Source organism: Cydia amplana, chromosome 10 (genome assembly GCF_948474715.1).
Source record: "Cydia amplana chromosome 10, ilCydAmpl1.1, whole genome shotgun sequence".
Lineage (NCBI taxonomy): Eukaryota > Metazoa > Arthropoda > Insecta > Lepidoptera > Tortricidae > Cydia > Cydia amplana.
This window is the reverse complement of record NC_086078.1, coordinates 7,279,305-7,301,571: the sequence shown is the minus strand read 5'-3', so window position 1 is coordinate 7,301,571 and position 22,267 is coordinate 7,279,305. Positions and strand designations below refer to the sequence as shown.

General features: G+C 37.7%; 3 protein-coding genes across 3 annotated transcripts in view; all 3 read left to right on the top strand.

Annotated features, from left to right (window-relative positions):
• Positions 1-22,267, top strand: part of LOC134651327 (lysine-specific histone demethylase 1A) — a 348,735-nt gene that overhangs the window by 59,256 nt on the left and 267,212 nt on the right. The window lies entirely within an intron of this gene.
• The window catches only part of LOC134651346 (organic cation transporter protein), a 499,346-nt gene that overhangs the window by 310,767 nt on the left and 166,312 nt on the right, over positions 1-22,267 (top strand). The window lies entirely within an intron of this gene.
• On the top strand, positions 8,580-9,530 carry LOC134651621 (uncharacterized). Its single transcript, XM_063506721.1, has one exon. The coding sequence runs from the start codon at positions 8,580-8,582 to the stop codon at positions 9,426-9,428; it is 849 nt and encodes a 282-aa protein (XP_063362791.1). The 3' UTR covers positions 9,429-9,530.

Below are 22,267 nucleotides of genomic sequence, written 5' to 3'. Positions count from 1 at the left end.
CAAATGCTAGGCACGCTTTCTCGCCCTACGGTTCGAGGAGAGATGTGAGAGTCTAGATTTTACCTAGATCAACACCGTTACCTTTTTCTACAATGATAATCATACGTACTTCTAGCTATAGTTCTAAGCCTGAAGTAGAAATGAGTATCAAAGTGTTTCTCCAAAATAATTAGAGAAAATTACCATTTTTATACCTGTCTAGCTCACACACTCTCTCGCTCTACTGGTGACCAATTAGAGAGCGAAAAGCTGGCTTTCGCCGTGGTATCGGCGACCACGTAAATATAAATGGAATGCAGGCATAATCGGGCTCATTATTATTATGACTGGGATAGAGACAAGGTTCTAGTACTCATTTTTAAAACTAACGGTTCAGTTAGGTCTTAACTAATTACAACTTAGGCATAATACATGATCTACCTAGGTCTTAGGCTACCTACGTTGATCAAGATCTTTATTTTAAGCTATTACAACTTAAGTAAGGAATTGAATTTATATCTTAGGGTCATCTATGTAATAATAATAGGTACGGTCGTGGTCAGCGGGTCGGCTGTCGCCCACATTACCCAAGATTCATTTTAACACTTAAATCTTATCTTCAATTTATATTTAACTCTGGCTCGCAAAATATGTAGGCGCAAGTTATGATAAAGGATTTGCATTCTAACGTTATTTCGTGGGCGTTATCCTATTCACAGTTCTCTTGGAACTTCCTAACAAGGAACGTGACCGCAAATTGAAACCTACCACAAAGTCATTTAATTCATCGTCACGCAATGTCTCGGGATGCTCATTATTGTTACATTAACTCATAGTCGTAGCGAATAGGTAATTTGAGTTAGATGGTGTCGCGGACTGTTTTAGCGGCGGGGTTATTGGAGATGAAATTTGCTGGCATTACCTGCTGTTAAGCTTTTATAAAAAAAAATTGTGGGTGCCAACACAAAATCATTTGTCTCTTGTCAAGTTGTAAGAAAGTTGAGGTCAGAAAGGACAGACGCCGAAGCTACGTTAAATTCGGTACTAGTTATCTTAGAGGTTTCGTAAGTGCACGAGCTGGTCTCCAAGGCCCTTAATGTGCCTTTTTTATTTTTTGTACATTTGACACATATCCTATAGAAGATATCGCCTTCTCGTAAAATAAACTCTCTTAGCGTTTGATTTCTCACCGCGTCAGATTATGTCTTATGAAAAGAGAAGAGTGTCGGGGGGCGTATTTCATTTACCAAGTTTAAGTAACGATTGGGCATAACCGTACATTAAATACAGACGTATGAACACGCCAACAGCAAGCAAGTTCCTAGATAACGCAGACAAGCACTGTTTTAATACTTCCTCCAGGTATTAGCAAATGTCGCGTCGGATAAGCGGTACCACTTAACATTCGCGCGAATCACTGAATTATAGGCATTGTAAAGCAAAACTGCCGGACGCCCGCTGCGACCGCCCGGGAACCGGGAACGTTGCGCGGGTGTGACTGCTCAAGTTATAATGTGACGGGATTTACACGTACCGGACTTTGACATACTGTACAATAATCCTGTATGGATTATAGTAGGTTGTCATACTGACAGCATTCCTCGTAATGTCTATACAGACCCTACGATATCTGGTAATGTCAAGGTAAAGTTAGTGATTGCATAAGCGCATCGCTGATCAGGATTAAGTTACAATTACCTCATATCAGTTAAAGGGTGTCATTCCAATCCAAGCCGAAGTCGAAGTTTCAGAAAAACTAATTTAGAATGCGCTGGCCGGTTGTTATCGTCTTTAATTTTTTGTCAAAAATATAAGTAGCGCAGAGGGAGACCCTCCACTTTGCATCGCTTTCCTCAGCACTAACGTTTGGACATTATTAGGCAACAGTTTCTCTTTAACGATTTGTCATCAGCAGGAGCATAGTGGACCGTAGTCCGTAGGTAACTGAGCGTATGTGAAGAATCTAGCTCTAGCATACCGGTCTCTTGTGTGAACCTCTTCACAAATTTCGAGATCATTTTACATTAGTTAGCTCATGAAATGGTGTCCGCCGCGTCTTCGCAATAAATAGGAATACATGGTAAGGGCTAAGCTCGCATGATCCACGGCGGGCGTTGTGACGCGTAGTAAACACAGCTCAGCAGATACGTCACGTAATGTTGACTTAATCTCGTTAATGTGGAGCTGCGCTTCAGCTTGTATCGGTACATTATGAACCCCTTTACCATTATGCAAATTGATATTTGATACGCTTTCCGCGCTTACAGCTTAAGAGTTACGGTTATCAGTTAGATTAACTATTCTGTAGGGGTTTAATGATAACAAAAGTTCTGTTAACGATGAAGTTAGGGTTGGGTCTAGCGGTCTCAATAATAGCGCAGCTGTGATGCTGCTATTTGGCTAAAACATATCTTAGGTATCTTTTTATTATAAATAAATAAGTAAAAAAAAACCTTACTTTTTTATTACTATATGAAAATACCAGCAAGAAACACATATCTTTCTATTCGATTGCGTTCCCGTTTATCGAGTCCTTTTATGGTAATTGATGCATATTGGTGTCAAAATTTAGCTGCCATGATCTATGATTCAGTTAAACTTTCGTCTTCCTTAAGCGCAAACCCAAATTTGAAAGTGTCACAATGGTCAACATCATCAATATGGCATACACTTGAATGCAAAATTAATTGAAAGTTATCATGAAAATGCAAGCGTAACGATATTGGAAAAGTCTTACTACTACATATAAGCACAAGTAATGCTCGGGTTGTGTTTACGATAACACACAATTTGATTAACTTTTCATCGTTACAGTAGCTCTCTAATACAATAACTCATAGCAAATCGCAATCAAGGACCAAGGACGCAAACGATTTGTCATCTAGCGCAAAACAGGTGCGTTCTCTCGTATTTATTACGTCAATGTGAAAAATGCCCGGCGCACGCGGCGACAGGACAAACGAGCGGCAACCGACGCTACGCACGCCGCCGCTGACAGATTCGTACCTAATGAGTCGCCGATACGGTAATGAGAAAGAATATCCAACCATTCGCCTGTCGCTGTAATTAACTAGGATTCCTTGCCGGAGGTCTGCTTGTTACCGAGATAAGATTCACTGTGATGCGCAGCACATTCGCTTTCAGGATTATTTCATTGCTATGTATTTAGTCCGCTTTTTAATAAATTCAGTTTTGATTTTTGTCCACAGTAATAGATGTAGATTTGTTAGACATGACATATAAACTCTATTTTGTTCATATCTCGGAGATTGTTTCTCAAGATGAAGGAACAGTTATCGCTGCGTGCCCGTTGCGTAGGAGCAAGGTATTATAAATAATGTCTTATTTACAATAATTGAATAATATGTAAGTTGTGACCTGTAATTTATCATTACCAATAAAGGATGTCTATGTCTAAGGCCTACATTTCATAGGTAGACACATTTCGTGTTATATTTAACTCAATATTTGGCTTACGGACCATGCCCATATTAAAATTAAAATAATAATAGGGTTTACTTACTTTAGACTCAAATATTGTCAGTCTCTAATCAATAATTATTATTTATTAAGTAATTATTTTAATGTTAGTACTTATGTGTCACGACAGTTTAAATTCAATTCATGCCGATATGGCTCATGACTACTTGAAAACCGTTATAATAGTTATTTTTTCTCTTGTTTGCCTATCATTTCCTTTTTATACACCTGTTACATGTGTATCGTGTCTAACGCTTGATTGAAAGTGTGACTAAAGTACTTAATAACAGTAGTGTTATTATTCTTTCTATTCATACAAAAAACTCGAGGGTCTGCCAACGCGCCGTTAAATAAACAGTAAATGTAAAAACTATCAAACCTTGAGTCAGCGTGGTAAAAAAATGGATAAAGTTAACGTCTTTTGTAGACACACCCAGATAATTGAATTTTCTTTACAAAAACGAAAGTTCCATTCAAAATGCCGTAATGACCCAGGCATATGGCGTGTTTTCAATAGACTCGGGGATCTTTTTTAAGAATTATTTATGAATGTTCCTCGACCCGTATAACATGTGCTTAAATTTATACCGTGGTGTCGAAATAAAATTCTCGATTCCTCACGACTATAATGCGGTCGTAAAAGTTTAGTTTTCATGAAACATTCGCCCTCCGGTTGAGTCAGGATAGCAACTAACTATGCAACAAACTATCTTGTTGAAGTTTTGGGTCGTAAAGGGGCATTATAAAGAGGTCCTATAAAATAGTGAAGTACTAAACCACATATTCGACTTGTAAGCCACGTGCGAGTTGAAGCAATATAAGTCTTTTCGAAAATATTGAGACGCGTGTATGAATATTTATTTTAACCTTAGTAACTTGAGTGAAGTTCATGTGATCAAATCAACATACTAAAATTAAATTTCTTATCAAATTTCTAGTAATTTTATTGCAAAATGCATTCCGTGGGAAGCTAAACAAAATGAATACAAAAAACCTTATGAAACATCTAGTTGGAAAAGCTGGACATTCCTGCTGAAATCCCACTGTCCAACTACGTTAACTATGCATGACCGCGGTATTCCTAGCTAACTCCCTGTACCACGTTTATTAGGGCTTTCTCGCTCGCAGTGAGACTACGCTGAACCATTAACAAGTTAAATATTTTGCAGACATACTTGAAATTGGCTTTGTAAAACCTTGAAGCTTTATCCTGATCATTTCCAACTTTATCAAACTAAAACAAACTGCAATTATCGTCACATAGATAGCATGGTGACAAATGTCTGTTATTTTATTATTATTTTACATAGGTAAGCTGAAATAGGTTATGTAGTACCTAGTTTGAAGAAGGTATATTTTCATAACTATCGTCGCATAAGACTGTTGTGATTGTAAATCGCCGCGGCATAGCTCGTTAGCGTTTTTGATAGATGACGCTCGGTCGTTTGTTGAATTTGTTGTAACACCCGATGCCCATGTAAAAATACTCGGTTCGACAACGTGATACAAATGGCCACTCCCCTCGGCGGTCTAAGTTAACGAGCCAACACATAAATAAGCAGACTTTAATATTTTACAACTTTGGCGCACCTCATCAGCGGCCCGCGCCGCGATCGGAATCGTACCGTAGGTATAAATTTTATGTAATATCTGGTAAAATATAAAAAGCTAAATATTCAATTGTATGAATTTAGTTAAAGATCATATTTTTTTCATTAGTGTGAGTGCATTGAATTACTTTTTTTTAGCAGAAAAAAGTTACTCGTAAATAAATATTTATAATTATTCAATGTTGTATATAAATCACAACCACACTGCAGACTGCAATCGTCTTTGCATCGGTTTATTTATCAGTCGGGGTTGTGGTTTTTTTCTTTGCAACATTATCTGTGGGATAAATACCTCCATTAGTATGAAGACTGTGTAAATGATTTCAGCCTGTCGCGTATATCTGGATATTTGTCTTCCAATTTGTCAGTCATTTATAGCGTAATAAAAAGTTTTATTATATAATAATCGATTGAATAATTCAACACAACAGGAACATTGCCTGTAGCGCTTCTCAGTTTTTGCCAAGAGCATGTGGACAGTGATAATTTGTGAAGTCATTAATGTCATTATTCAATAATCGTGACGTGAAGCTTATAAATTTCACTGCAGCGTAGGGTTGCCAACTATTTTTTGGTAGAATATAGTATTTTCCAGAATAGGGCATCAAAAATATAGTACATTTCAAAAAAATATGGTACTTTTAGATAAAATACTAAACATAAGTGTAACATACGTTTAATCGGAAATATAGTATTATAGCGTACTATATATTTTTCCAAAAGTATATAGTACAGAGAGCCAAAATATAGTACAATACTATTAGTACGGTTGGCAACCCTACTGCAGCGCCTTACACTTTAGCACCTCGATGTAAAACGCCGCCCAATAAGACAACAGCCGACTATTTTGACGAAGGTCGGTCACGTTTTGTCGATACTCGCCATGAGAATATTTGTTTTTTGTTGCACGCCCGCCGTCGAGTAAAAATTGAAGTGTAATTTTACGTTTTAACTGGTGCCTGCCCCCTTTCGTTCCGCTCTCCGTGAGTGATGGTTATCATAATTGGAGTGAGGGTAGGTGAACAGTGCGAGTCGTCTGGAAGATGGCGGTGCACGGTGGGCGTGCACGCGCGACGAAAGCTGCTCACTTGTGAATGCTGGGCCCGTCCTGCCCGCACTTTGCCCTTGTTGCTTCCCATTCAAATAATTGGGTCATATTAATGAATACTTCGCACTGCCGCAAACGCGTTTGTAAAAGTTGGTTTAAACTTCATCAGGCCTACGTGATTACGTCCGAATATTATTATGTATCTCTTGGGTCCGAATATATTTGTACGTTGCAAATTAATTTAATTCGCATTTATAATTTCATAATTCCTTCCGAAATGTATTTTAAGTTTGAGGTTTGCGTGAACGAACTCTATAACTAGTGAATATAAGTTATGTATGTGCATGTCGTAATTTTTTTAAATCATTTAATTGAATCGACACGGTGAACGTATACAACTGATTTGTTTGACATGTCCGATAACAAGTGTCCGATAATTGTATATAATTGAAGTTATTGATTGCATTGAGAGAGGTACCTATATCATTATCCTTATCAGCGTGTGTACATGTTATGACATGTTTGTTTACAGTACTGTATGCTCATATCGCCGAGGGGACCGTTACTCGGGACAAGAGTGATCATGGATCATCTGAGGCCATAGTAAACTGTTAAGAACAGTAGACAACAAACTTTAGACATTGGCATTAATACGTTTACAACGATTTGTTTCTTATTGTTTAGACTTATATCGACCGGAACATGAACCGTGATTACCTTTTGTATTGTTTTCGAGCTCCCGATATTTCGACATTTTCGACGCAGTTACATGTGTTCAACATGTGTGATATGTGACCGATACCTAATATTTAAAAAGTAAATTATGTAACTAAGTAGATTACTAATAAATAAAAAATCAGTTATGTTAGGTATCAGGTGTGTCAGGTATGTTATTGTACATTTATTGTAAACTACGTGTATGTGAGGTGTGCAATAAAGAGTATTGTATTGTATTGTAAAATCTGTATTCCTTTATATCTTGTGCCCAAAGAATCATGTCCAAATCCTTAGAAATAGGTACCTAGAGTATCCATAGAGGTGACAGAAAATGCCAACCCCTGTCAGTCATTAGGACATTTCACCTCACGTTGTTTTAACGTAGCATTTGTCTACATCAACACTTCATGGCTATCCTACTGAAATCAATCGCGCCACAGAGCAACAGCGGAAGAGACGTACCAGATAATAAAGCACCAGCTCGCCGCATCGTAACTCCTGCAGCGACGACGCAGAAATTGTTGGTTGCTCCGCCCCGCACTAAACCCCGTACAATATGGATGGTAATTGTCCGGCCGCTCTAATCGGTACATTTAAATAATAACACGGCCCCACGTGCACAGGTTTATGGTGACAGCGAGCCTTGTAAGAATCGGATTTATTGTGATTTGGATCTAATTTTGGCAGTTATTGTTAGAATTGATTAGTCAATTGCAACTTTAATTATGAATTACATTTAATCGTGTTAGCTAGTATTTTAACAGAGATAAGGACGCAAAGCGGCATACTTTCCTCTTTTTTTATCTTAATAAATTAATGACCCACAATCTTTGTTCTTTCTGCCGTGTTCATTACTAGTTCAGTTTTCAAAATGATTCCATATGACAGAGGAAATCACACCATAGCGGTTCCTTTTTTTGATACGGCACCCTAAATATCTGCTTATTTTTTGCCACCTAAGTATAAAGTTTGTATAAAGTTAGTTAAAAGTGATACACGTTTGGGCACAGTTTTGTTATACTTAGACTTAAGGAACTGTATGGATATCTTCTGACGTGGTTTAAATGACCGTTAAAGTGCTCTCGTTAAATTTGTAAATCACGTCAAGAGAGTAAGGGATGTGAAGCCACACAATGCGGTAATTGATGGCTGCACTCTCTACTAATTTGATAATCACGCCCAGACGGCAAGAAAAGTAATGGATGCACAGACGATCGAACAAACCACACGCCGACTGAACGGCATTGTAACAAATTTGTATGCAAGCTGCTTACATCCTGCTTAAGTTTTAAATTTGATCGTGTGCATTTCATGATTTTTGAAGTGTTTTTTGAAATCGGCCCCTTGTATCAAAGCCGTGACCGGACGAACGTCTATTGCTGGTTAAATTGTCATGTCGTGAACTAATAGAAATTAATGAGGTTCGATGCTCCCTACTTATTGACACTTGTCATGATAAACACCTAATTATCATATAAATGCATATCTACACTTATGGTGTCAAGTTTTGATGTCACGGTTTAGTTTTGGCGTTAATTTTAGTTGAAAAAATCATTCATGGAACTAGTAAATATTGTTTGTAGCTTAAGTGAGGTGTATGCGCCCGCGCTGCCCCCACCAGTCAGTAATAAACTAGCTTCGTTACATACCGGTTGTTGGTTATTTCGCACCCCAAGTACTTCCCACTGGCGACGAACGGACGTTTACCCGCGTGTGTGTGTATTATAATTTAATCTGTTTAAGTCATGTCGAGTAATATCCTCGGAAGTTTAACCGCGTTTGACCACAATTCCCAGGAATGGGAGATTTTTAAAAGCAGATTAGTACAATATATTAAGTTAAATGGGGTGACGGAGGCAAATAAGTGTGCCTTGCTTTTAACTCACTTAAGTGACGAGACATTCCGACTGGTGAGGAACTTAGTGCATCCGAAGAAGGTCGAGGATTCTAAGTTCGAGGAGCTAGTAGCAGTGTTAGATAAACAATTAGCGCCAAAACGTTGTATTTTCGTCGAACGGGCGAAATTTTATGAGGCGACGCGTGACGTTGCAGAAAACATCGAACAATGGGCGGCTCGAGTAAGTGGACTTGCAGTACGATGCGAGTTTGGAGCCTCCTTGGATGAGCTGCTTAGGGACAGATTCGTGCTGGGGCTGAGCGTAGGCCCAGAGCGCGACCGGCTGTTCGAGCAGGATGCCACGTTGACGTTCGCGAAGGCCGTGGAAGTGGCCCAGAAGGCTGCGTATGCCAGGAGCGCACGTACTACGTCTGTTCCAGCTGCCGTCGTGCAAGTCAAGCAGGAGCCGATGTACCGGGTTGGTACAAGTCGCCCTGGTACCGGGGGGTCCTCGGACTCTCGACGCTGCTCCGTGTGCGGCCTTAAGAGCCACGACGCCAGTAAATGTAAATACAAGAACTACCGCTGCCAGGGGTGTGGACAAAAAGGGCATCTAAAAAAGGTGTGCAGCGCTGAGAAGGCAAAACAGTGTCGTGTTAACTGCATTCAAGCTGACCTCGACGGATCAGCTGAGGTCTCTCAGAGTGCTGAAGGTTGCAAGGAGTGCGAGCTATTTAATTTAAGGTTTCAAAATTAAAGGGGAAGGAGTGAGGTGTATGCGCCCGCGCCGCCCCCACCAGTCAGTAATAAACTAGCTTCGTTACATACCGGTTGTTGGTTATTTCGCACCCCAAGTACTTCCCACTAGTACATGTTTTTATATTTTTACTACTTATGCAAGAAAATGTTATGAATGAACACTTATTACTCATTATTTATATTCTTTATACGGTATTTCCCGACATAAAAAACGTTATAGTATAACTACGAGCATTGCATAGAAAATAAATGTTAATTAACTTTCAATTACAACAACCAAAAAAATTAAGGATTACTTCATACAATTGGTTAAGTATCGTACCTGCTGATGTTTTTTTGACACTGTTTCTGGCCATAAGTCAGTAAGTCGGACTTCTCGCTTATAGGTAGCGATTATACACTGAAGCGAGCGAGAGGTCCGACTTAGTGATTTATGGCCCCATCGGCACGCTATGTTTGCCTCTGGTATACTTATACTTGCGATCTACATATATGGCACTAATTTCTGCAAAGGATGAGCAGTAACTTCCTCGTCCATTGTTTCATAGAAGGTGTTAGTGAGCCCGCCGATTGGCGTATAGACAATAGCAATTTACCTTTAGATGCTAGATCGCACCTCTCCGTTAACTATGTACAGTGTGAGCAAACGCAATGGGCTAGCGAAGTGCCTGTCAACTAATTAGTCAAGTTGTATCGAACATGACCTATACTGGCTTTTGCCCGCAACTTGTCTGTCCACCTAAGTTGCGCACCCAATTTCATCCATTAGGTATAATTTCAGTACTAAGTAACATTCTCAATATAATGTTTGGCGGTCTGAGCATAAAGATCAACAGACAGACAGTTAATAAAATTATCATCGTCATCATTTTCAGCTTACTATTGCACTATGCTGAGAGTGTTGAGCATAGGTTTCACTTAAGAGTTATTAGGCATGCCACTCGCTCTATATTTATTCAGAAGTGCTTTTTAGTCTTTCGAATATCATTTAATATTATTATTACTTATACATTTGTGATATGCATTAGTATATAACTGTCACTGTTATCTCCCACCCATCTATCCTACCCATCTTTGTAAATGAATGTCTAGTTTTCGAATACCTATTTATAGACTGCAGTAGGTACTCGTACCTATTTATGGTTTCCATAAAATATGTTTGTGTACACTAAATCAATTAGTCGCGTCACCCTTCTAGGATTTAACGCTCACGATTGCTCATATCCTTTTGCGTAAGTCACGCTCGAAAGTTAACTCGCATTTAATCTCGCGTAGGTGGAAAGCTACCTTTACAAGGTAACCTCAATATCAATAACATCAGGAAGATCAAAACAGTATAAATAATTATTGAATGCTGTTATTGTGGGTTAGGAATAACTGTTGAATGCATAGAGGAGGCGCGGCAATTAGCGGTGCAGGTGGTGAATGCGACCCTCTGGCCTTTTGCAGGAAGGAACAGGTTACCTATGTTTCGCGATACACTCGCAAGTTATGGTCTTGGTGGAGTAATGATGTATGCGACTATGACCACCATAGTTAAGGCAGGTATACACCTAACTGTAGCTGGCATATGCCATCAATTGACATGTCACATGTGAATATGCTAACTTACATGCCTGTATCTGGAATGCAAGTAGATTGTAAGACATTTGATTTACTTGCATGGAATAATATGAGGTAGGGCACGCTTTTCCTTTCTATTAATCCTGTCGTTCACTAAAATCCGTCTTATCTTATTTATTTACTGGCGACCCGCCCCGGCTTCGCACGTAATAACAAATTATACATAAACCTTCCTCTTGAATCACTCTATCTATTAAAAAAGCCGCATCAATATCCGTTGCGTAGTTTTAAAGATCTAAGCATACAGACAGACAGCGGGAAGCGACTTTGTTTTATACCATGTAGTGATTTAGTCAGTCTTCTTCGTTTCTTTTTTCCATCAGTAATGTAACCACACAATCTATTACTAGTAGCAATAATATACCATTAAATTCACTTAAACAGAACTTCAACTTTTTTATTGCAGGAAATCGAGAAACTGACATAAAGCTGCAAGTATACCATCAGCTACAGTCTACGGCTTTTAAATACAAAAAGACGCAAAAGCAAATGGATTTACTGTATTTTCACATGCCGTTAACTAGTATGCAAGCTAGTCTTCCATTTTACAGTCATTTTTATTCCCAGGTATCTTGCAAGAGTGCCCCGCTACAGGTAAAAATACATGCCTTGTGTAAAATGAACATGATCTCTTTTTTTTTTGCTGTTGCTATGGTCTTCATACATTCCGTATTAACTTTTTCATTTGCCACATGTTAACTTACTACTTAACATCTTGGTAGTGTCAAACTTATCACATACTTATTGTCTAGATTTTATGAAAACAGTTTTTTGTTTCATTATTATGAACACGTGCGGTGGCAATGTGGCGAACGGTAAAGCATGACATGCGCGATCTATAAAGTGGATTAATTGGTATCAGCTGCCGCCTAAGGTTTCACGAATGGCAAGCATGTTAGTAACCCTTAAAAGGATTGCATCTGTCGTGTCTGCCTGACCTGAATTAAGATTTTATTTGTCAATTAGAAAGCGAGAATGTACATTTATTTCGAGTAAAAAGTGTTCCAGTAATCGGCATTACCGTTAAGCCATTAAATTCTTCCAAATAAATGGAGAAGTGTTTTTTGCATTCAAAGTGTTAGGGAAAGTATGTCTTAAGAAAAATAACACATATTTACGGATGGTCAGAGTTCAGCCATTGATACAATCGTGATTGATAGAAGGCTATTAGTGCTCCTGATTTATCATCTCCGGAGAAAGAATACTCATGAGAACCGACACCTGTTTACACAATGACAACACAGAATACGCTTTATTTATAAGTATGTTATTGCAGTAAGATTGAGTTACGTTTCATTTGGGAAAGTGCCAGATAGGGAAATGGTTTGTCAAACAATTATTTACAAAATTGTTCATACAAACTGAAAATGACGGCAGGAGGACGCCATTGTATCACTGTCTATTAAAATTCTGATAAAGCTGAATAAACACAAAGTTTAAAACGATACTAAAAAGTTTTGCACTTCCCACTTCGGTGCTCATTTCTTATACAAATATATACAAACAATTCCCAGTCGCCGTCTGTTTGGCAAAGTTCTCACATAGCTTCCTAGGAATCCTGAAACTGCGAGTGAGTAGAATGGATGCTGTTGCTGCTTGAATATTTACATAGGTTACTGCACTCCGTTTGCTGCCTGCGATAATGTTCTCCGGATAGATGTCCATTTTGTGTACTCGTAGATCTACGAAGATAGTTCTAACTCTGTTGTCATTGTTCTTTATTTTGCTGAATTATACGAATTGCAAGTGGATATTTAAACCTGTAGCAAGCAGGTTCACCTTACTATGTCGACGATTCACTTATATACCGGCATTAGTATGACATGTGTGGCAAATAATTTGATTTTATGTTTAGTTAGGAAGTACACGCAAATTTATATAGCGTATTGTGATTATGAACAAAAAAACAACGGGTTGCACTCCGGGAGTGCCGGCAGAAGTGTAAACTTACACACTTAAAAATAATCTACTTATATTGATTATTGATCTTATCACTACGTAATTTCGGTAAGGCAAGCTCGGCTTTTGGGCTTGTAAGGAAGTACCGCCACTGTATTGTGATGTTATGAAAATATAGGTTAATGCTATAAAGTATAAACATATTACAAATATTACATCTACACCCTTTTTCTATGCTGACACCGGATGTCATCTTGACTTTTGCAGTTTTAATTTCCTATATTTATTAACACAATGAACGATACTATACAAATCTATGCCTTGCTTTGCCTTTAATATTCCTTGAGAACCGATAACTACAGAAATATCTACCTACATTTTGTACCTACATGTGTATATGAGTCACATTTCACGCGAGCGAAGCCGGGTTTTCATCTGGTATATTTATAAAGTACTCACTAATTTTCTTTCGCTATTTCTTCGTCCAGGGTTGGGCAAAATACTGGCTTCCACGTATTTGAAATACAAATTACAAAATACATTTTTAAAAGTATTTGAAATACAAAATACAAACTACTTTGGTGACGGGTATTTGAAATACAAAATACAAATTACAGTGTTTAAAATAATGTATTTCAATTACAAAATATACCTTTATTTATTTTTTTGTTTAGCATTTAGTTTTAACGTTAACGAATATCCTTTCATATAAACTTATAGGGTCATTGCGCTAGTTTTCATCCAGCTCTAGTTTACGTCCACTTGACGAAATTTGAATATATACCTATATTCCTGCACAAATTTGGACTGATTTCAATCCTTATGTCTAAGGCGTCTAAGCAACATATCTGTCTACATATAACAATGATATTTCGCAAAAAGGAAGCGCTGGTGGCCTAGCGGTAAGAGCGTGCGACTTGCAATCCGGAGGTCGCGAGTTCGAACCCCGGCTCGAACCAATGAGTTTTTCGGAACTATGTACGAAATATTATTTGATATTTACCAGTCGCTTTTCGGTTTCCAATTACGGCCCTAGTTTACCCTCTGGGTTGGAAGGTCAGATGGCAGTCGCTATCGTAAAAACTAGTGCCAACGCCAATTACTGGGATTAGTTTCCAAGCGGACCCCAGGCTCCCATGAGCCGTGGCAAAATGCCGGGACAACGCGAGGAAGATGAAGATTTCGCAAAAAGTAGTAAATTAAAAATGAAATATATATTTGATAATCCGTCAAGTCGTCGAAAACTAGTGCATGGACGGAAACTACTGCAATGACCCTATCCCCTAGATTTAAACGAAAAGTTCCACGCAGAAGTTGACCTAATATAGATCCAGTATCCAGCCAATGAAAATTGTATCTCGGCTGGATCGGAGGTTCGCGGTCGGCTCACAGCTTGTGCGAGAGATTAGACATTTTAGGATTATAGAATTTAATAAAATGTATTTATAGAAATGTATTTTGAAGCTTGAAGTATTTGAAATACAAAATACTAAATACATGTGAGTGCAGTATTTGAAATACCAAATACAAAATACTTTTGAGGTAGTATTTGAAATACAAATACAAAATACTAATTTGTATTTCAAATACGTATTTCAAATACATGTAATTGAAATACTGCCCAACCCTGTCTTCGTCACTTTTTCATTAATAGATGCACTTTGTTCAATTTCCATATTTTAAACACTTTATATACACGAATTTTACGAGTACACAGACGGTCGAGCCATCAGCAGTCACCATCCATGGATGTGCGTAGCACGCTGTAACACAAACACACGCACATTCGCGCAAGCGCCCTGCGCCGCCTTAACGAAACAGCAGGCTCAGGCATACATTTTCGCCGCGCGGTAGAAAGTGAGGGTTAAGTCTTACGCCTTACATCTTACGCCTTACGCTGTCTCGAGTTTATCATTTTTTCCCCACCTCAAAAGTGCACAGTGCCGCTAAAGAAGTTTTCACTTCAAAAAAAAAAGAAAAAAAAAGTTATAAGTATGTAAGTAGTAAAATTATGAGTGAAAATCGTGTTAGTTTAAATCAATAATATCTGGGAGACCGAGCGAAGCTCGGAAAACATATAAAAACTCGAAAATGCGCGTTTTCCCAGGGATAAGACCTAGCTAGATCGATTTTTCGCCCCCATATATCAAATTTCATCGAAATCATTAGAGCCGTTTATTCCGAGATCCCCGAAATACATATATATATATATGTCGGAGCGAGACACCAGAAGGACATATTGCAGCGTTACAGTTCATAGTTAGACGCCTGTATAAAGTCGATTAGCAATGTTTGGCTACGTATTATTTGCTTGTAACGAAATAATAAAGTTGCGTAGTGAATAACGCCACCATCTATTGGCGTATTATTGAACTAAGATGACAGGTAGAAGGCTTTGGAACGTCAAGAGGTATATCTTGAGTGAACGTAGGCACGAACTGGCATTTTTGTCGTTATGTTGGTAGACTGGTCAGGCAGGTTTACCAACTTGAATTGGAGGCGGGAGTAGTTGGCTCCGCCGCTGGAACTGGCTTTTTTCTTCTTGATCGGACCGCGCTAGAGATCGGACGTTATCGTTAGCCATACCTCGTGCCTAATTCGCTACGTTCCTGAAGGCTTATACCTGAAGGATTATTCTGAAAGCTTATAGATTCTTACGTTCTTTAACCGTTTAGCTAAGTGTTTTATTCCAAGTGTTATTTTGATTTCTTATGTGCCATTAGAAGCTTACTTTTGTAAAATAAAGAAACTATGTGTTGTTTTGAAAAGATGTGTCCCGCCGAGTTTGTTGCCGGGTTAAATCTTCTCGGGTCAGAGGTGTAGGGTTGGAACCGGTTTAGTTTGACTGAAATAAAGATTTGAACGATTTCATGTGATCTTTTATTTTCAATTTAACCAGTCAACATTCTAATAGCAATTAGTTCTTTTCATCATTTAGTACTGAAATATAGTAGGCACTAGTATGGTTAATGAGTCCGAATGTTTATTTCATGCGTTGGTAGCATACCTACTATTTTGGCTGTGAAGTAATACATCTAGGTACTACCCCCACGCGCCCACCGCCATTAGGACCATCTTTCTCCGATATATATATATTTCGGGGATCTCGATATAAATAAATAAATAAATAAATATGCTCGTTTAAAGGTTTTAGATATGAACAAAAAATAAAAATATTATATACTTAAAAAGTCGAACTAGGCAAATTAAAAATCAATATCTTCCAGATACTTAGATTAGATTAGACGATTTATTTCATGAAAGACAATTGCATAATAAGTTTGTATTGATGTCAAAAATATAAGAATTCCTATCATTATTGTCAAAATAAAAATGAAAATAATAACAATACTGATAATAACAATATTATAGCTCCAATAAGGATTGTCAACACAATTAGAATAAGAGTAAGTAGGTAAATACTTACAAACAAATCTTAATCTTTAGAAAGCAGATCTTTCGGTTGTTCTTAGCTTGTTGAATTTAAAACATGTGTGTACCTATGCATTCTTCCATCCATCTTAATAACGCCTTTCATAATTAAATCAAACCTGAATGAGAACCTAATCAGTGATTACCACAGGTGATTACCTACATGTCATAATTGTATGGTTTAATCTTGGGATAACCGTTTCCTGGTGGTCGAATTGACACTTAAGCGTTCACGCACATTAGTTACTGTTAAGTGCATCACTTAGATTCTGAAACACGGAGCGTGCGGCGGTGTTGTGGCGATATTTCAATAGTTTTATTGGAACGCTCCCCAGAGCCGACGTGGGCTATAACATTATTTCAAGACACGTATCGCGTACAGATAATCTAATGCAGAAGCGTTATGACGCATTTATTGTTTGGGATGTGTTTAATGTGTGGGGTCACGTTTGCAATACCAGTAAACGAAATTACATTTTTATTAAGCCGTCTTAAGAGTTGATCTCCACAAGATTGCTTGATTTCGGTCATGCTGTCTTTCAAGAGCAGAAAAAAATGAAGTTTCCGAACTAACTTGATATTTTTCTCATAATGCGATTGGAACTTGCTTGTACATGCTCTGTAGTCTACTCTACCGACCACCATTTCAGTATTCATATTGTAGTGCGCAACTTCATGAGTGATTTTTTTTATAAAAAAACGAAAGTTTTTATGTTCTACGAAGTAGAATCTTCTTCATTGTAAAGGATGTAGGTAATCGAATAAGAAAGGTGTAAACTGAAAATACAACTAGTTACATAATTCTTTATTACCTATTACTTAAACACGGGTTTCGAATGTGAAACTAGTAACTACGAATCACAGTCATTTTAAATTGCCACATTCCGGCTTCAGCTTCTTCGTACTATTATGCCCATGGAGTTTACAGCCTATAATACTTACTTTCTTACTTGTTGCTTACGACCCTCATAAAACAGTGAAACAAATTAGTTCCTTCTATCCAGGTAACGTAATCCTAGCTGTAACTTATGATTCCGTTGTGTAGAGACTGTAAAATCCAACAGCTATTGGATATATTGAAACAATGGCTGGCGTAGCTGTAGTTCGCTTTATGGAGTAAGTATTTATATAATTAAGAAGTTAGTTCCCTTAAGGCGAAAAGAGTCGAAGTCACGTGACCGCTTCGCCATACAAACGTCCCGATTTTCCTCTCTCGATATTATCATTATAGAAAAATATTTTTACATAATTTGACGTAACAGCTGTAACGAAACGGTCGTTAGATTTTTTTTCTATTATGTATTATTATTACGAGAACTTAAAAAATATATATTTTTAGTTTCCAAACTTAATTGCTTCTTCTTGAAGTCCCACTTACGGTCGGTTGGTCGACTTACGGTTTTGGTACTTTTTGTTTCTCTTGACGCAGATATTAGTTAAACACCCATTGGTAATGTCAATATAAACTGATCGATATAGTTGATGTGTAGTTAGTAAATTTCCTTGTGAATGGGCCAGTGGTTCGGCGCTATGGGAACAATGTCGGCACTCGTCGACGTCGGGTGCCGGTACACGGGACGGCCCTATTCAAATGTCAGCGCGAAATCGGCTGCAGCGTGTTGTGTTCCCATACTGGATCCTAAATTCCAGTTCACCTACTAGGTGTTAAAATATAAAATTTTAGTTGTTGTATGATTAACCTGTCAAATCCCACGATGTGACGTCACCATAAGCGAAGCGTTCTGGCTCATATATGAGCCGTGGGAGCGGACGAGTTAATACATACTCGTATATTTTTTTATTGAACAACAACATAAAGAACATAAAGTAACAATAAAATAACCTAAATAAAATCAAAACTACCTACAAAACTAAAACAACTACAAAAGGGCTGGCAGCTTCCTCGCTCAACGAATAAGCGTTGCAATTCAGCGAGGAAATGCTGCCAGTATCTTTGGTACTATGCCCCGTATGATTAATTAATTCTCTAATTATTTCTTCTACTCTATTCAAACGATCATAAATTAAACTTGAGAACGAATGAAGCATGCATGAGCAACAACAAAAACATGGCGCTAGTGCAGGGTGGAGGTAGACGGGTTAGGTAGGGCTGCACCGTCATTGAGACCGAAGAAATGTTGGATGGGTTTGAATTTGTGCCGTGTCCCGGCCATGATTGTTTTTACATCTACAATAATAACTATTTAACTAGTAAGGGCTGGGACACTAGACTTCAAAAATTGTACTTTAAGGCTCCGTTAACGATTTTAGAGCCAAAATGTAAAATTGATAGATTTAGTCGTTGAAATTGTACTCCTTTTGTTACGTAATATCTAAATAACAAGTATTGGTTTCTATTAACACGTCTTCTCATCTTGCCTTTTAATAATAAGGTCCCGAGCGTGCGTCACCGGCAATATATGACAAGAAGGGGCAGTTTTTAAAAATTCATCAAAAAATTATAGTTACAAATTATAAAAAATGATGTATAAGAACAGATTCAGGAAATGTTGTGGATTGTTGAAGTATCAAAATTACGTTGAAGTTAAGTCGATTTTCACGAAAAATGTTCACTTGTTTTGAAGTAATATCTGGTGAAAATTGATTTCGTCTAACTTTCATTTACTCTTGTTCAATATCATATAACAAAAAGCGGCCAAGTGCGAGTCGGACTCGCCCATGAAGGGTTCCGTATTTAAGCGATTTATGACGTATTAAAAAAAAACTACTTACTAGATCTCGTTCAAACCAATTTTCGGTGGAAGTTTACATGGTAATGTACATCATATATTTTTTTTAGTTTTATCATTCTCTTATTTTAGAAGTTACAGGGGGGGGGGACACACATTTTACCACTTTGGAAGTGTCTCTCGCGCAAACTATTCAGTTTAGAAAAAAATGATATTAGAAACCTCAATATCATTTTTGAAGACCTATCCATAGATACCCCACACGTATGGGTTTGATGAAAAAAAAAATTTTGAGTTTCAGTTCGAAGTATGGGGAACCCCAAAAATTTATTGTTTTTTTTCTATTTTTGTCTGAAAATCTTAATGCGGTTCACAGAATACATCTACTTACCAAGTTTCAACAGTATAGTTCTTATAGTTTCGGAGAAAAGTGGCTGTGACATACGGACGGACAGACAGACGGACAGACGGACAGACAGACAGACAGACATGACGAATCTATAAGGGTTCCGTTTTTTGCCATTTGGCTACGGAACCCTAAAAATGTAGTCTATGCAAGTTGGAGTACAGGATATGTGTAATACAAAATTATCATTTTTAGCAGTCCCAACTTTACGAAATTTACAAATAAGATCGACTAAATCAGTGCTTTACGCGCGTTTAAACGTCCTTCAGAAAAAAAATCATTACTAATTTAGTGAGTCAGTTTTCAAAAAAATGATCTATACAAATTCAAGATAAAAAGACGTGCTAATAGATACCAGTACTTGTTATTTCTATTACGTAACAAAAGGTGTACAATTTTATCGACTAAATCTATCAATTTTACATTTTTGCGACTAAAATCGATACCGGCCTCTTAAAGCTTAATATTTTCAGTTCTTCAAATTTGAGAGTCCGCAGTGGATGAGACTCTTGCCCCGCCATACCAGCACTAAAATGTCACTAGCCACACGACGCAATCAATTTCTTATTTGTGTTGTGCCTCGATAGTGCAGTCAATAGATTGCGTCAAAGGGATGGAATAAATCTTATTCAATAACACAAGTTTTACATCAAACATGGAAAGTTGCCGTTTATTCCCAGATTCTAGAAAGAAGCACTACTACTAAAGCTTGTACAGATAATGAGAAGTATTCAAATTGTATTTCTGCTTATTACTCACAGCTAATCAAATTTTAGTAAAAATATTTTATCAAAACGTCACTTGTGTTTCTTTGAGTCAGTAGGTTTAATGTTCTAGATTCAAGGAATGAAGGAAAGGAAAGAACGAAGAAAGGAACGGGAATTGTTATTAGGTATTCAACGAGACTACAAAATGTTAAACATATGAGACTACATTAATGACATTAATATAGTGATCTATTTATCACTTTATATATAATTTGCAACACAGTAGCAAACATTCCTAATCCTATTCAGTTAGAAAGCAATTAATCAACGCCTAACAACATTCTTAATCCCCCGCAAGATTACGAGAAATATAGCCTTTAAATGTCTGAAAGATAGCTCCACAGTTGCAGGCAACCAATTGTCCCTTTTAACCGGTCGGTCTCATTAGCATGGCCCTCGATCTCGCGTTGCTATCTACCTTGTAGGATTGATACATTGACGGTAAAGGTCTCTTTAGTAGTTTCAAGCGGGCTGTAATTAGGGCTGGCCGACTGACATGACCATTCAACTTTGATAGATTGAGCAGTTGATATTCGGTTAGAAGAATTTTCGACTTGCGTAATCGTTTGTTTTGTAAGTGGTATTGTTGTTGGCTCGATATTTAAATTAGTTATTTTAATGTGTTGAAACGTCTAGAAGCGTAGAATGTGCAAGTGTTATTAGTAGGTCATCATTTCATAGAAGCTTGGCGTTTAATATAACACTTGCACAGTCTGGGCTATCAAAATCGCTGCCAACTTAGCTTGGTCTTACTCTATAGGCGTTTCATATATAGGCGGTTTTATGAAAAATATTGAACCGTTAATTTGATAAGTTTTTTAAAACAAAGCGATGCAAAGTTCCAATGATTTCAATTCGAATTAAGTAACAGTGGGGCAAATATTGACGCTAATAAAACCGCTAATAAATCAGGCACTAATAAAACCGCTGGATTTTACTAGTCCTAACCGTTGAGATGTTTTTCGCTGAAAAGCTATAAATTTTGGATTATTATCTACACAACAAGATTCTCACAATCATGGTCTTGCTATCTCAACTTAACGAGGCACGATTGTTTTTCTCAGCTCTGAATAATATTGAGCATGAACGTAGTTAATCTGATGGCGATACTTTCGCCGGGCGGTCGGTACTGTTACTGTTAGCTGGACTTACAAATGAACGGTGTGATTATGGGCGCGGATCTAACTCCGCGATAATTTAAATGTTCTCGCACACCACGGCCGCGCTGCGATGGCTGCGATTGCACCCGCGACTTCCTCTTATGGCGACGTTATATCTAAGGATTTTGAATAGTATTATGGACGGTGTATACATGTGAAATATCACTGTTGTTGCTCGCTTCCCTAAATATATATCTTTGTTTGATCTGAGTTTGAGCCTGTTGTGTTCATGATTTTATAATAAATTTTGCTCAACGTTCGTTTGCGTGAGATATGTTAATCTTTCTATGGGAATTTTGCTTAAGCTGCTTAACTGATTGGCTTACCTTACCTTTGATAAGAATACCTGCTAATATACCATGCTGTTTAAAGATAAGCCTACATTTACTATTCATTAAATCGCACTGGCTTTATGCGAACTTGCCTGAAACTCGTAGGTAATCTTTACATGTTCCTTGACACATTTGCGTTTTCCGAGTTTATCCTATACCTACTTATCATAATTTCATCGAAACTTGCAACTAAGCTAATACATAAGCAAGCACTTCATCGTAGTTTATGTATGTAGGTGTGTTTCAAACGGAATTCTTAGTCTAATCTGAATCTTCGGGGCCTCGAGCTTCTAAGAGAATGCATAATGCGGTGTGACGAGAGCTATTGTCCTGTTAAGCCTTGTCTGCTCTTAATCTAATTTGAAATTTGCTACCATGTCATGATATCGATGTCCTTATCGATTATTTGAATAATTCTCACAATAAATCTGCAAGAGCAAAATCGCCAAAAAATGTGGTTTACTTTTTTGTTATCAAAACGTCTACAATAATAGTCTTTATAAGGAGGAACACATATGTGCATAAACC

Bases quoted from the DNA above. Each gene is read 5' to 3' on its own strand.
- LOC134651621 (XM_063506721.1), top strand. From the start codon at position 8,580: ATGTCGAGTAATATCCTCGGAAGTTTAACCGCGTTTGACCACAATTCC.